This window comes from Pygoscelis adeliae, unplaced genomic scaffold, assembly GCF_000699105.1.
Source record: "Pygoscelis adeliae isolate BGI_AS28 unplaced genomic scaffold, ASM69910v1 Scaffold220, whole genome shotgun sequence".
Taxonomy (NCBI): Eukaryota; Metazoa; Chordata; class Aves; order Sphenisciformes; family Spheniscidae; genus Pygoscelis; species Pygoscelis adeliae.
In genome coordinates this window covers 1,753,256-1,768,157 of record NW_008824049.1, presented here as the reverse complement: position 1 = coordinate 1,768,157, position 14,902 = coordinate 1,753,256, and the positions used below count along the sequence as shown (strand labels likewise).

General features: G+C 37.7%; 1 protein-coding gene across 2 annotated transcripts in view; it reads left to right on the top strand.

Annotated features, from left to right (window-relative positions):
• PHC3 (polyhomeotic homolog 3 (Drosophila)) overlaps window positions 1–11,902 on the top strand; it is a 31,337-nt gene extending 19,435 nt beyond the window's left edge. For both annotated transcript variants that reach the window (XM_009333573.1, XM_009333572.1), the window contains 4 exons: window positions 619–733; window positions 2,134–2,284; window positions 2,376–2,607; window positions 7,109–11,902. In XM_009333573.1, the coding sequence (XP_009331848.1) occupies window positions 619–733; window positions 2,134–2,284; window positions 2,376–2,607; window positions 7,109–7,263 (653 nt within the window). In that variant the 3' untranslated portion in view covers window positions 7,264–11,902. The remainder of the gene's footprint in view (window positions 1–618; window positions 734–2,133; window positions 2,285–2,375; window positions 2,608–7,108) is intronic.
• Window positions 11,903–14,902: the final 3,000 nt, after the last annotated feature.

Sequence of the window (14,902 nt, the reverse complement as noted above, 5' to 3'; positions counted from 1 at the left end):
GTTCTTCACAAGGAGCAGAAAAAGTGCCTCCTCGTCTCACCAATAACAGAAAAATATTCTGTAACAGTAGACTGTAAATTGGTAGATGCTATAATCCTTTTCTCTCTTATATGCAGCTTATCTTTTTCATAGATAAGATTCAATGTTTTACTTGCTTTCACAAGTCCCTTTGGTTGTAGCAGTTGCTTATTCAAAGGAAGTATTTTAGAAGGCTAACACATTATGTCATCGCAGGAGAGCTTGAATTTAGACCGTGGAATGGCTGGTTCTCTTAATGAACTCTTTATAAGCAATTCATGAGGACTGTAATACTTCTTTTTAATTGTTTGCTATGTTTGAGGGCATACTTGCTCATGGATGGCTTGAAATTTAACAAAAAAAGCTGATTAAGTTCATGGAATAAATTGAAGGTTCATTAAGGTTCAGTTTGCTCAAGATCTTTTCTATAGAGAGTGAAATCTATGACTTGCTTAGGTTTGCGTAATTTTCTGTTAATCAAAGTATTTAATGAAATGTGTTAGGTTTGAAAATCTTCTACCTGCCTGCTTGAGATGGGAAATTTGAACATAAGTTTGTGTCATTGAAACTGACTTCTTTATGCCTTGCTTCTTTCTTTAGAGGGACTGGATGAAATTGAAAATGATCTTCTGAAGTGTGAATTTTGTGGAAAAATGGGATATGCTAATAAGTTTCTACGGTCAAAAAGATTCTGCTCCACATCCTGTGCCAAAAGGTACTGTGTCTAGTTATTGCTTATCATTATCTGGTTAATGGAATAGCATGCAAATAGTATCCAATGTTGAAAAATAAAGAGACAGTAAAACATGACTGCCTTCTACGCAAATTTGCAGAGTATATGTGTACAAAGGACTATGGTAGATTATAATATATTTCAAGAAGATAGACAAAGGGAATTACAGTAAAATTGTGGACCTCTTTCCAGAGGGTGCTGTTGGGCTTATAGGAAGGCAACAGGTATCATGGAAGAGAAATCCATTAGGGGTTACTAAGTGTTTGGAAATTGGTGCAGAGGTTCATGGGCCACAAATCATTACATATTTCTCATATTCATATTATCTTCCCCTTGATGTTGAGCGATGACAGAGAAAGAATGCTGGGCTAGGTGGGCTTTCTTACAGTTTTGTGTGATGCTAGGGAAAAAAACTACTGAATTTATCTTATAAATTATGCAGCATAATTGAAATGCTGCATAGACAAAAAACATTCTTAAATATTTTTAGTAACAGTGTAAAATTTATTTATTTGCGTAGAGTAAAATAGAAATATTCATAAACATAAATAATTTAGTGTTTTCTAAAGCTTCTCCTTTCTTGAAAATAATACGTGATGCCATTTGCTTCTACATGATCAGCAGGGGAAAATGGCTATTCTCTGTTTCTCTTTGGGTTTAGTATGCCGCTTTTATTTTGTTTTGGTTAAGAGAGGAAGAATTTCATAGTCAACATCTTCCATCATTGGAATGTAAAATCTTCCATCATTACAGCTGGAAAACTTATATTTAAACCCAGATGCTGTAGAAATCGGGAATAGTTTCCCATTTCTAATCACCACTTAGTTCTTTTTTTGCATCAGTGTGCCTTGAGACCACCTTTCTCTTATGTCTGCTGCTTTTTTAATCCCCAGTGTGAGACATTTCCATTTTAAGTAGCGGCAATGTATGTTTGATTTGGTACTTGTTGGGACACTACCAGCGAAATAATCTTAAGAAGGGATTTGGCCCTTTTGCCTCCATCCTCCTTTGACTGGGTATCAGCTAGGTAGAGAAAATGGAAGCAAAAGATGTAATGTGACTTCAGGCTTTTAGTGGACACTTTAGAGAAGCAGGATTGGACTATGTGATAAAATGCAAAGGTATTTCTATCATGGAAAATTTTTAAGAATGGGAAAGACAAACATCTTCCAGGGATGATTGAGTTGTATTTGATCTTGCACCAAGACAAGAGGTTTGAGTAAATGGCCTTTGAGATACCTTTCTCTTATGTTTTTGTGACACCTGTTGTTGTCTTTGATTAGGCAGCATGTCTGTAGACAACAATGTAATTTTATTGTTACTTGATTGAATGCAGTCCAAAAAACTATTAATGCATTACTGAATATATCTTACTTCTCTAGGCACAGCCTTAGTTGCACTAAGAAATTTGGGCTGTTTACATCAGACAAGACCAGTCGCTGGAATCGGAAATCGGATAGCCAAAGTCTTGGGCGACGCGGGCGTCGACCAAGTGGCCCTGATGGGGCGTCACGAGATCATTTTCTTAGACAGGTCTGTGGAGTATTTGCTTAAAACTATGGCATTGTATTGGGAATTACCAAAAAAATGTAATACTGTAGTGTATTTGTACTACATTTTCCAGCTTCCAATTACTTATCCATCTGCAGAAGAAGATATGGCTTCTCATGAAGATGCTGTTCCAGCTGCCATGACCACCCGTCTGCGAAGACAGAGTGAAAGAGAGAGAGAACGTGAACTTAGGGAACTAAGAATTAGGAAAATGCCAGAGAGCATTGACTTGTTACCAGTGGTGCAAGCTGACCCATCAGTATGGACTGTTGATGAAGTTTGGGCCTTCATACATTCTTTGCCTGGTATGTGCAATAGCTTGTTCCATTTTTTTTTGAGTACAGCTCCTTGCTTTTTAGCATTGGTGTGATGGGTTGGTGTGGTTACAGCACTAGCGTAGTCATTAGTTGGTGATAGAAACTGGAATGTGATTTGTTTCCTCTTGCTTGTTCCTTCAGCACAAATCCCATGTTGATAGAACTAGTCCCACTTCTGCTGTTGCATCCCAGCTGATGGAGATTAGAGCTGTTCCTCCCTTCAGTCTGACTTCTCTCAAGAGGTCAGTAGAGAGATCAGACACACTTCCCTTTTACATTTTTCTTCTCTTCCCTCCTTACTTGCTGCTTATTCAGTAGAAGAAGCAAGAAGGGAGTTCTTTCCCTTTATACGACTAAAAAATTTGAAAGACCTGTCCTGATATGTCATTAAAAAAGAATAAGCAATTTTCTTCTATAAAGCTAAACTTTGTTTTGCGTAGCTTTGCTCAGTAAGTGAAATGAAGATAACTTCTGCATATAGACAGACACAGCCTGTTATCGGAAAAAAATAATCTTGTTTCTCCTTATTTACAAACCTTTTCTTTAGCTCAATTTTCACAGTTACCTTTATATCAGCTTCAGGTTATCTGACAATTATTTATCATTTCCTAACTATCATAAGGTTTAAAGTTCCACTCCCCCCTCTTTCCCAAGGATGCCATTCTGTCTGATCAGATACTGTAATCCTTTCAGGTAACAAGGCAGGTCTCCATAATAGCAGTCATACAAGAATTTTTGTTGCTTACACATGTAAGTCACATGTCAAAACATTGAAACCCAGGTTAAGTTTGTTCCTAATTTTCTAGTTTAGAAATGCTAAACCATTTTTCTGTGTATCCCATTAGGCTAATAACTTCTAAGGAATGTATCTTCATTGCTAAGTCATACACATGGGTTTTGACAGTTAATTTTTTATAAAGTAGGTCAGGCAAAGAATTGAGTAAGGGATGTCTTAAATCAGCAAAAGTCATCCTTGAAGTACCTTTCTTCTGATGGTTTATAAATTGCAATTAAGTTACATTATCTGCTTCTGGGAACCTGCAGCGATGTCTGTAAAAACAAGCAAAGCTCCTTAGGTTTAAGACATGGTCATTCATGTTTCTGTGCTTTAGCTGTGTTACTGGAGTACGACTGTATCGCTCCTGTTTTGAGTTACTATTGTTATAGATTTGAGGCTCTAGTGAATTCAATAACTTCCTGATCCTAGGTTCTGCAAAAGAATAAACAATAGTTCCTGTCCTAGCAAACTTAAAGTACCACATAAACACAATTCACTTGCAAGTACGAAAACAAAAATATTATTCTTAAAATGTGGTTTCTGTTTTGAAACCATTACTCGTAGAATATTTCACCAGCTGCTTGATCTGGGGGGTTTTGTATTCTATAGACAAGGTAATCTTTGATTTTAAACAAACTTTGTATTTTTCTGCATTTCATGAAAATTTATTATAATTACTCATTCCCATCCATATTAAGGCCTAGTTTCTCAAATACTTTTTAAAAAAAGTTCAATAGGTATTTAAAATTATATTCACAACCTGCCAGAATTTTTATTGTTACATAGCTACATTCATATTTTTTGGCAATTTTGGGGTTTATTCTGGTCAATATATTCTCAAGCCACTCTCTTGAAAAAATATTTTTTCATATGCTGTCAGAGTTGAATAATATAAGAAATAATATAATTGACTTTCATTATGCTATTTTGCAATAGATACTTGGTGCAGTCTATACAGACCATCTGCCATGTTGTAGGAGGTGGTGATTTGTCAGCTTTTCATAAACATCAAGGACATCTGTTTTGATTTACAGCTTTCTGCATAGAGTCTATAGCTGAGATCTAACTGCAGAGTCAAGTGTCCTTGTCAGGCTTTTCCTGAATTCCTCTGGAGTCTTTTGGAGAAATTAAGATTGTAGGACACTTCTACTGTTACTTATTTCTTCTGGGGGGAAGAGACAGCAGCGGTTTAAGCCCCAGCAGAGTTGTTCCTCCTTTCTTTCTTCAGTTGCAAGATTAATGGTCTTTCACCCGCTTCCCATTCTTTTTTTAGCTAAGTCATTGCACAACAACCAATTGCGAAAGTGCTTAAGAATACCCAAATGTTCTTGGATGAGGGAACTGAAATACATTCAACTTCCATCCTTTGCTTTTCCAAAATGACTTTGAGAAAAGGTATTTCAGGAAAAGTGTCATGGAAGTGCTTCATGTCCTGCTTAAAGAAAAAAGCCTGCAACAACAACGAATTATCTATTTTAATAGGGCAACTTTTGTTCCTAAATGCAAAAACTTCTCTTGATCTCTCAGATTCTTTGTAAATGCTGTGGTCTGACAATCACCATGTTCAGGTCTCAAGTCAGATGTACAGTGATACCTTTCACAGAAATACTTACTTTTAGTACTTACAGACATTTTGTCTGTTGTCAACACATAAATAAGAACCTTTATGATGATGATAGAGCTGTTAAATCTTCCTGAGAATGGTCAGTTATCTTAAGATTTTCTCTTCATGTTTCCAGCAGCATTATCTTCACTTTGTAGCTGGAATTGGCAGCACCGTTCCAGGAGCTCTGTGACAACTCTGGGCTCCTGAAGAATGTTCTCTTACTGATTGTGGTACAGCTAGGCTGCACTAGTGCATCACTGTACCAGAAATATTAAAAGTAAATGTTATGGAATACATGCAAGCAATAAAACATCTTAATGGCTTTAGTGGCTGTATAAATACTGTTTGTGACAAACTAATTTGTTGGGGTTTTTTTCCTCCAAAAGATACCACTCTAATTTCTTGTTACAATAAATAATGCCCAAGAACTGGGCGTTTATCATGTATTAAAGCTGCTTCATTTTAAATACTATGCAAAGTAGTCCTTAGTCTTGATTAAAAGTTAGCCAGCTGCTACAGAGTAACTGTTATACTTTTGGGATTGTAGTTTATAGAGTTGTAACCTAAACTACAGGGGTTTAGCCTGAAACCAGGGGCTACAATAAAATTCCATGAGACGGCCTTTCTCTTTTCAAATTATCTTTTAGTCTTTTCCTTTCCTTAATAAAGTGGCAGCTAATGGTTACATAAGGTCTGTTTAACAAATCATTAAGAAAAAAAATCAGGCTTTATTCTTTGTGAAAAGCTAACCTCTTCCAACCTTGAATTTTACGACCACTACACAGTAATAATCCAAATGAATTAAGGTTTGGATGTCGATACTTCCTTACACGATTCCTTTCTATTTCTCTTTTACACATTTGTAAATCCATCAGGAAATTAGACTATCTGTTCTTCATAGAATTTAAATCTGAACACACAAGAGGACATGAAACTAGTCAATTGCTCTCATCTGGGGTGGAAAATGAGTTCTTCAGAGTATTCTCATACCTCTGTAATAGTATCCCTTTAGAAAAGGAGAAAATATAAAAATGCCAAAAAACAGGCTTAACCGAGGAATAATTAAAATCAGGAATGGAAGGTGGAATACGAATTAAAATCTGCCTGAAAGGCTCTGAGAGAGACAGAGACCACTGGATTCAGAACACAAACATATTAAAAACAGGAAAAACGTAGTTATGGGGGAAGAAGCTTCAAATAAACAACTGACAATGAGCGCTCTTATTCACGTTGTTAGAAGGCATTTGTCCATATAACAGAGCTGCCATACAGCCAGGCATAACTGACTGTTTCTGCTTAACAGATGTCCAGAACATCTTTTGCGGAACCTTTTGTTTCCACAGCGTTCTTCAGTGGAAAGGAGCCTTCAGTTACTTGGGACAGTCCAACCCATGAAGAGTCCCTTTCTTATGTTGTAGGCCTCAGTAACCTGAGACCATGTTATTTCATGTTCAGAAAAAGAGTTTTATCATTTAAAAAAAAAAAAATCCAACTAGTTTACAGTTGCACTTGTGAAGTGACTTACTGCTGTGTATAGAATATTCACTCAGGTAACTGATGATAAATGTCTTCATGAGACAGTTATGCTAAAGCCCATAAATCAAAATTCTGCTTACTTAACCCAGTGGTGGTAACAGATGGAATTAACACCTTTTGGAAATTGTAGCTAAGTGAATTTTCTTATTGAGTGGTACATAGCAGTAGAATATGCATATATTTTTATTGATGGAAAGAACCCACTTGAATTATGTTCTTACTTGATTGCTATTTCAGTGGTATTTTGCTAGTCTCTTCCAATTGTGAGATCATGGCGATTGTTCCTCTTAATGAAATGAGAAAGCTGCCTTTGCTAGGACTTGAAATTTCCAATGAGTAATTCTCCAACAGTTACAGTGTAATTAGAGGCTGTAGTAAAAATTACTTTCAGATTATCTCGGAAGTTGCCATTGTAATATTGAACTCTGGCATATACCTTAGGTTCCACAGGCTAAAGGGACAAGCATTGGAAATTGTGTAGCTGAAAAGCTCTAGCATGGACAGAGTCATTGCATCTAAGAATGCACATTTCTAACCCAGTAATTCTTTTTTTTTCTGTTGCCTTGTAGGTTGTCAAGATATTGCGGATGAATTTAGAGCACAAGAAATTGATGGACAAGCTCTCCTCTTGTTGAAGGAGGATCACCTTATGAGTGCAATGAATATTAAGCTTGGACCTGCATTGAAAATCTGTGCACGTATCAATTCATTGAAAGAATCCTAGGGGGTGAACCTGAAGGTTTAAGCAACAGTTTCTCAGTGACAGAATCAACAGTAATATGCCAACATCTTCACTGTGGCATGAGTGTTACTGTGATGTTTTGTTAAATATATGGGGTTTTCCCCACGTAAAGACTTAAAAATGTTCCTTTGATTATACCAGGTAGTCCTCTGTAGTTTCAAACAATTAATAGGTTCATGGTAAAGCCCGAGTAATACTTTGAGTTGAAGTGGGAGTTCATGGAAAAACATGAAATGAAATATGCGGTGATAGGTTAAATATTCCCCAACATGGACTTTATCTTATAAGTTTAAGATTAACACCCCAGCACCCACCCCGATCTAAACGCCATTTAAATTGTGTTGCTGTATTCTGAAAGATTTTTCCCACATACAGCAGTTTTTGGACTGAAATAACAGAAGTGTCCACAGACCCTGTGGAAGCACTAATAACAGTAAAATGCTATGCATTTAGTTGTGCTCTCTGAGTTTCTTTTAGTCTTGAGCAAATTGTTTGTAAGGGGTAGGTTGGCAGCCAGTTTTCCTTGTGTAGGCTTACCCTCATCTCTGCCACTGTAGTATTTTCTTGAAGTCTGGAAATACTATAAACCATGTAGACGTCTCATCAAAATCCTCATCATCAGGCTACTGAAATGCAATGGCATGACACTCTTGCCAGAGGTAACTGAAGCACATGTTACTTTACTCTTTGTATGCTGCTATGCACTAAGAGGGCATTAAGTTGCTAGGTTTGTAGTTTCGCACGCTGCTAGTTAAACTAGACCAGCAGTTCTCAAATGTGGGTTCAGAGTGGATCCTGAGAAGGTGTGAGAACACTCAGGGTTCAGGTTCCCAAATGCCTAGGCATGAGGGGCTGAAAACTGCAGCCAGAACTAGCTCATGTTGAGACAAGTGTACTTTAAAGACTGGAGGTAGAGAAGGGATAGCATAGCTCAGATGCTCTTTTTCTTGATACCTCTTCTAACTTGTCTTTCCCTGTAGTGCATTCCCATTGCCTCACTGGAAGCTTCCAAGCACCTTTTATTTGTCCACTGGCTAGCGTGAGCTGGGCTTGCAGTAGCCTGAGGAAGGAGCACGGTGAGTTGCTCAATGAGGTCCTTTTAGAGCTCGGTGTAGGAGCAACTACTGCCACAGTGAGGGAGTCTGGAGCTGCAGGTGGGCAGGAGGAGTGCCACTGCTAGGCAACTCTGGGAGAAATCTCTAGGGGCCCTGCTTTGTCCCTCTGGCAGGAGATTTTGGCTTAGGTGCTGCAGACCCAGGCAGTGGGATTTTAGTGTCTCCCTCTGTCTTCCCTCTCTCGCGCTCTATGCGGAACAAATACATGTTTCCCCAGTTACTGACACTCTCAGAAGCTGCTTGGGGTCTGAGGCAGCAGCGCCTTCTCGGCCTTTGTTTCCCCATCACCTGTGTACGGATGTTCGTGGATGTATTTTGTACCTTCTGTTCCCTCCCTTTTGCAGCTCCACTCCCCTTATGTACAGATCTAGATCCCTAAGCTCTTGGGGAAAGAAGGGTATGTGTGCTGATAGTCATTGTGTATATTTGAATTAAATATGTGTATGTGTCTGCAAATAATGTATTTTGTATTTTATGCAAATTAATGCATAATATATGATTGTGTGGGGAGATATTCAGGGCGACCCTGAAGTATTCCTGAAAAGAAGAGGAGCTGATCTAAAGTTTGAGAACTGCTGACCTAGATCAAAAGGAGTCAATGCGCATACACTGGCTGAAAGGAAAGTTTATGACAGGTAGATTAATATGTATATTATTTAACTGATGACCTTAAAGAGTAAATTGGGATTACAGAAAAATCTGCGCTTCATTTTCCTTTAATTAGACTATTGCTTTGTTTCTATTAACAGACTTCCTACCATTATCTTCCAGAGATCAACATTAGAATCATTGTTTTTAATTACAACTGTTTGAGCTTACTAATAGCAGATGTTATTAATATTTTTATTAACCACTGAAGCTCCCAAGTTAGGACAACCCATTGCTGTTACGTGCTAGTATGTGGTGAGACCCCTTTTCCAAATGGCACCAAAGGCTTTAGAGAATTAACTGATGTCTGGGTTTATTTTGGAGGGAAGTTGCTAAGCACTTTCTAATTTGTTTTTTCTGTCTTCAGTTACTGTTGCCAAATAAACTTCTTAGTTGAAGGTTCGATGTTTGGCAACGTTCATTTGAAAGATATTCAAATGGTGGAGACAGTAGGTTCCCATTTGTAGCGTTTCTGTAAGATACACTGTGTAGCATATCTGTAACATAAGTTCTAAAGGATGCGTTCTGTTTTGATGAGCTAATTGAAGACTAAAGATATCTTAGATATTTATCCTTTGGCTTTTGTCTTAAAGTTTTATTATTTTTATATGAAAATTTCACTGGCTAATTTCTAATCTGTCTTCTGATTGTACTGTTCTTCGGCAATGTAAAAAGTAGATATACGTAAATGTGATTTGATAGTGGCTTAAGGCATATTTGAAAACGTGGACTTATGTTATGAGTCTTATTTAGACCTGCAGTTAATCACAGTGTTGTTACATGCATGAGAATTTCACGGTTGTTTTAATTTTGCTTTATTAGACAGCTTTCAGGAGAACTTCTACAGCTAGTGTTTATATACGACTCTCGGACATAATCACTGACAGATGCCAGGAGCTCAGAGTAGACCTGATTAATGCACGTCTGTTCTGGTTCTTCTGGTACACTACATTTTCTGTGGTTTTGGGAGAGCCACAGATAGTGAGTTATACTTTAAATATTCACGAATGCAGCAACTAAAAATGTGGGCCTTATGCATATTGAAAGTTTTTTCTCCTTCACTGATTTTGGCATTAAGCAGGAACTTAAAAGCAGACACAGCTATGCTAGCCTATACTGATAGAAATGCACGTGTATTGGAGTGTTTGCCAGCATAGCTGTGTCAATAAAATCAGTTTTTAAAAAAAAAAATCACACCTGTACATGAAAGTAGGCTGGAAAACTTCCAAGTGCAACTAAAGTCTACTTCAGGAGTTTTTGAATTTACTCAGAAAAGCATTATAATACTTAGAGTAGTATTCCTCCGGAACCATTTTGCATACCAATTGCTTGTTTCTGTTTAGATCAGTGAAGTTTTCCCAGGCTTATACTACCATTTTCCATGGCTTTCCCCACAAATTAAGCTAGACCCTCTTGCAAAAGAGGAATTATTGCAGATTTTAATTGACTGTTTTTTAACACTTGCTCCCACTGGATGTGTCTACAAGAAATCTTTTTTATCATCTTTATTTCCTGGGGTTTTGTATTCTGTATTCAGACTGCTGCTGTTGTGGGCTACATCTCACGGTAATCCCTGCAATGTTTCAATTCCTTTAGAAAGGAATACAGGACACCATAGGATCTTAGCTCAAAAGAGGGAGATATGTTGGATGGCTTTTTCCCTTCCTTTTTCTCCGCTGGTCTCCATCCTACCCTATTCCTTAATGCAAACTGCAGCATTAGCTCAGGGCAAAACCCTCTTGCAGAGCACTGGGCTGAATGTGACTGTCAAGATTTCTTCCAATAGAATTATAACTATTACACTTGTCTCAGCTTTGGGGTTTTAAAGAAATGCACCTGAATGGTCAAAATGGGTATGCAGACTCCCGTGTTTAATCTGGCTCATATCGCTCAGCAACCCTGCTTTGCAGCCGAAACAGAGAACTCCAGCAAAGAAGCTCGGCCACCTCCACTAACGAAAGTTCTCTGGGAGCTCTAGGTTGCTCCTTGTTCAAAAACAAGCGTTGCAAATTAATTGTTAACTTCTCCCAGCCAACCCGTATTGCCTCACATTTGGCACATTCATAAGACTTTATCACCTTGCTTATATAGAGAATGAAAAATAACTATCTTGTCAAGTGAAACTGTTGGTTGGCTTGGATCACCAGAGAATGTTTGAAGGGTTTCTAAACAGACTGCATTGTAAATCCATTCTTTACCCATTAATACATCATATTTTTTTCCAGAAATGAAGTTCTTGATGGAGGGTAAAACCTTTGCTAGATTTGTGTCAATGAGATACCTCAAATAGAAGGTTCATGTCCTGCAAGCATCCATTTCCTCATTCTTTCCTGTGAAAGCAGGTTTTTTTCCCCCTAACTTTGGACAGATCACAAGTGGGAATCCAGCCCTTTGGATAGAACAGATGGAGTCCATCATAACTGCAGATGTGGCAGCAAGAGGAAAGAAATGGCATAAAAATAAGTATTTGAGTGGGTTTACGATAGCTTTTGGATCGCTTTATCTCGATCTTAGCTGTAAGGAAATGTTCAGGTATAAAACCATTTCTTACCTGTAGCTTGAATGCAGGTTTATGTAGTGAGACTTCGCTGGGTGTAGTGTCTCGCTCCCTGGCATACCGGGTAAAACTAATGCCTTTTTCAGATGACTGCTCTCATTTTAGTATCACAGTATTAATGTGGAAACTTACAGCTCAATAGCTTAAGAAATTTCTTACACATTGACAAAAGTATGAGCTCTAAGTGATCAAAGAATTCAATGATAGCTGTACTGTGAGTCCTGGTTTTGCAAATAATTAGACATCCACATAATTTATAACGAGTAGTTCTTCTGATTGTATTGAGACTATTCATATTAAAATTAAGCACGTGTATAAAAGCTTGCAGGGTTATTTTCTCTGCAGGTATATTTTCTGCAATATACCAGTATTGCACAGAGATTTCCTGTTAGCATGTATTTAGATACATAGTTGTCACTCACTAGCCAGACTTTTACTCATCAGTTGTTCTAGGCTGCAGATAATAACTGCAAAAGAATCAATCTAGGATACTTTTTTTTTAACATTCACTCAGTTTATTAGAGATGGAGAGAAACTAACATTTTTAAAGTATTTTGTTTTAAATGTACTGTTTCTGTTGAATGCTGAGTGAAACAGGTAGGGACAGAGCTATAAATGCATAATTTCAATGTAGGGTGTTAATAATTGCTCGTAGTGCATTAATTTTTAAGTCACTCTTGCACAGTGAGCTGTAGTTTCAGACAGGAAATATTGTGAGGAGAAAGAAATTTAAACTTATGTAATGCTTAGTTCATTTAAGCCAAGCTTAAATTAAGTTTATTTTAAAGGAATTTGCCTTTAGTCATGAGACTTCATTTGGACCCTGTCGGTTCTATGTAGTTATATCCACTGGATGGCTTTGCAAATAGTGACATTCAAAAAATAAATGGTAATTATGGTGTACAGATAAGTGCCTGCTGTGTAGATGCTATGTCTACTTTTTCAAAAAGCTGTCCCTAATGTAGTCTGAGCTGATGGACAGCCGGTATGTACCCTGCAGTCAGAGCCTGGCACATAGGCTGAATACAAAAGCAGTTAGCACACATTACCCTAATCCATATGAATCAGGCTGATTTGTTTTTACCGTCTGTAACTTCAGAGGAGCTCTGTCACTTACCGTTTCCTTCTCCATATAGATTTCTAAATGTGCTTTTTGCCCTGTTGGGTGTCAGCTGTGTTGGCTGGAGCATTTTGTGTCCTACTTGTCCCCTGGGGTCTCATGGTCAGCACTTCCACATGTATTCAAGGCCCCCATCCTAAGCTGCTGTGTAGGTTAGTGTAACCTCTACATTAAAACTTACACACACCTGCTCATTCACTTGAAGGCTGTGTGTATTATGTGCTGATCTCTTATAGCTAAGTGGAAGGAAAAAACAAAATTCAAAGATGTGAATATGCTTGTAATTGAAGGTATGTAATAAGCTATAGTTTAGCTTTTGTAGCCGTTGATCTAACTTTTCCGAAGCACAGTTCTGGGAGTCAGTGTTATGAACAGATTTCAAGTTAAAAAATTTTAAACTTCCAGCATTTTTTTGCTGAATTATCCAGTTAAGGAGCTAGAAAAAGGAGGTCTGAAGAGATTTTTTTCCATCTAGAAAGAATTATAATTTGAGCACAATTGTACATTCATAGAATGGTGATCATAAGTATTGTTTAAGTGCAATACATAACACTTAAGGAGCATTTTAATCGTGCATAAAAAGCACTGTATTGTTACGTAGGGTTGTTGAAAGGCTTAATTGTTCATAGGTACTAAATCAGGGTATCCTTGCTGATTATGGGATTAGGCTAGAAGCACAAATATAATTGATTCATGAGGCATACCTGCTTTGTGGTCAAGCTGTGGGAAGACTCGTGTTGTCCTCCACTACCTGGCCAGCTTATCGGCAGCCAGGATGTTGCCATCCTCTGGCAGCTTTTTGCAGAGTTGATGTTTGAAAGAACAATGAGATAGTCTGCGCACCCAACTTCCTTTTTAAGTAGTCTTTGTGTTATAGTGTTAGCAAACCAGTACTGATCAGGAAAGGTGTGTGTAAAGAATGAAGGGTTTTATTAATGAGTGCCAAATACTTCTATTTAGAGTTGAAAACACATACAATATCTCATTAAAATCAATGTTGATTTTTAAGGGATTCTTTATATGAGGAAAGTACAGAAGTTTCTCATAAAGGGTTAACACTTTAGCTGCTGTTACCGTTAATATAAAATAATCCTATAAGAATTAAAGACTGTAAAGTATTTGAATGGTATCAGGCCGTTGCTGGCACAGCGCAAGGAGTAATGTACAGGGGAGATAACAGCAGTGGTTGTCTGTAGTTCTTATTATTTCAGATATTACCACCTTCCTAGCATAGCTTCTCTCCTCTTTCCGTCTGGCAGTGAAGCTGTAATCCTGTTCTACACAGTAATGGTTTATGGTTATATGGCTGGACTCAAGGTTCAGCGTTAGGACTTCCCAGAACCGCTAGATAAAAGAAAATGCACAGAGGAAGACTTAGTCGTCAGGAGGGTAATAGGATAAAGATCACTTCACAACTGGTATCTCCCTCCATAAAAAGTCAAGGATAAAAGTGGGCTTACAAAGAGAGCCACTATTAATGTATTTTAAAATAGTTGCTTAGCAGACGCCACAGTTGGATGCCATGTGAAGACCTGTAGTGCCACTAGTACCTACTCGGTGGGTGTAGTGACAGCGTAAAGGATGATGCTCTTTGGCACTTTTCCCCAAAGAGTATGGAAGAACGAATTTGATAGTAATACACTGATTTAACATCAGTACATTAATATTTGCTTTGGCTGCATGTTGTGGCTTCCGTGTAAAAATAAAATGTTAAAAACTTAAAATGGCTTTAGAAGCACTGCAGCAACTATGGGAATTCTGCCACATCAGGATAGATGGAGGTGTGTAAACTTTAATTACAGGTTCAGAAGCTGAACCACGCTGGTAAATAAAATACATCAGCAGCCTTACCCCAACTTCTTGCAATTCCAGTTCTGTATACGTTAATGAATCAGAAGGGTGAGACTAACCACATGAAACGGAAGCATCTGAAACGCATGTTCTTGAAAATAACTTTGCCTTCACCTGCTGTTAAATTAATTTTAAATTAGGAATTTTCCCTTGCCTTCTGAGTCTGTAGGGATTAGTTACGTCATGGTCTTCTGAAATGCCTGGTGCATTACTATATTTGAGATATTTGCTGGTTTTTAAATGGCATTAGGTTTTGTAAATAGTTTGTCAACCCCATTTCAGTGGGTGTCCAGTTTATATAAAACCTGAAGAAATGCTGTGTCAAAAAAA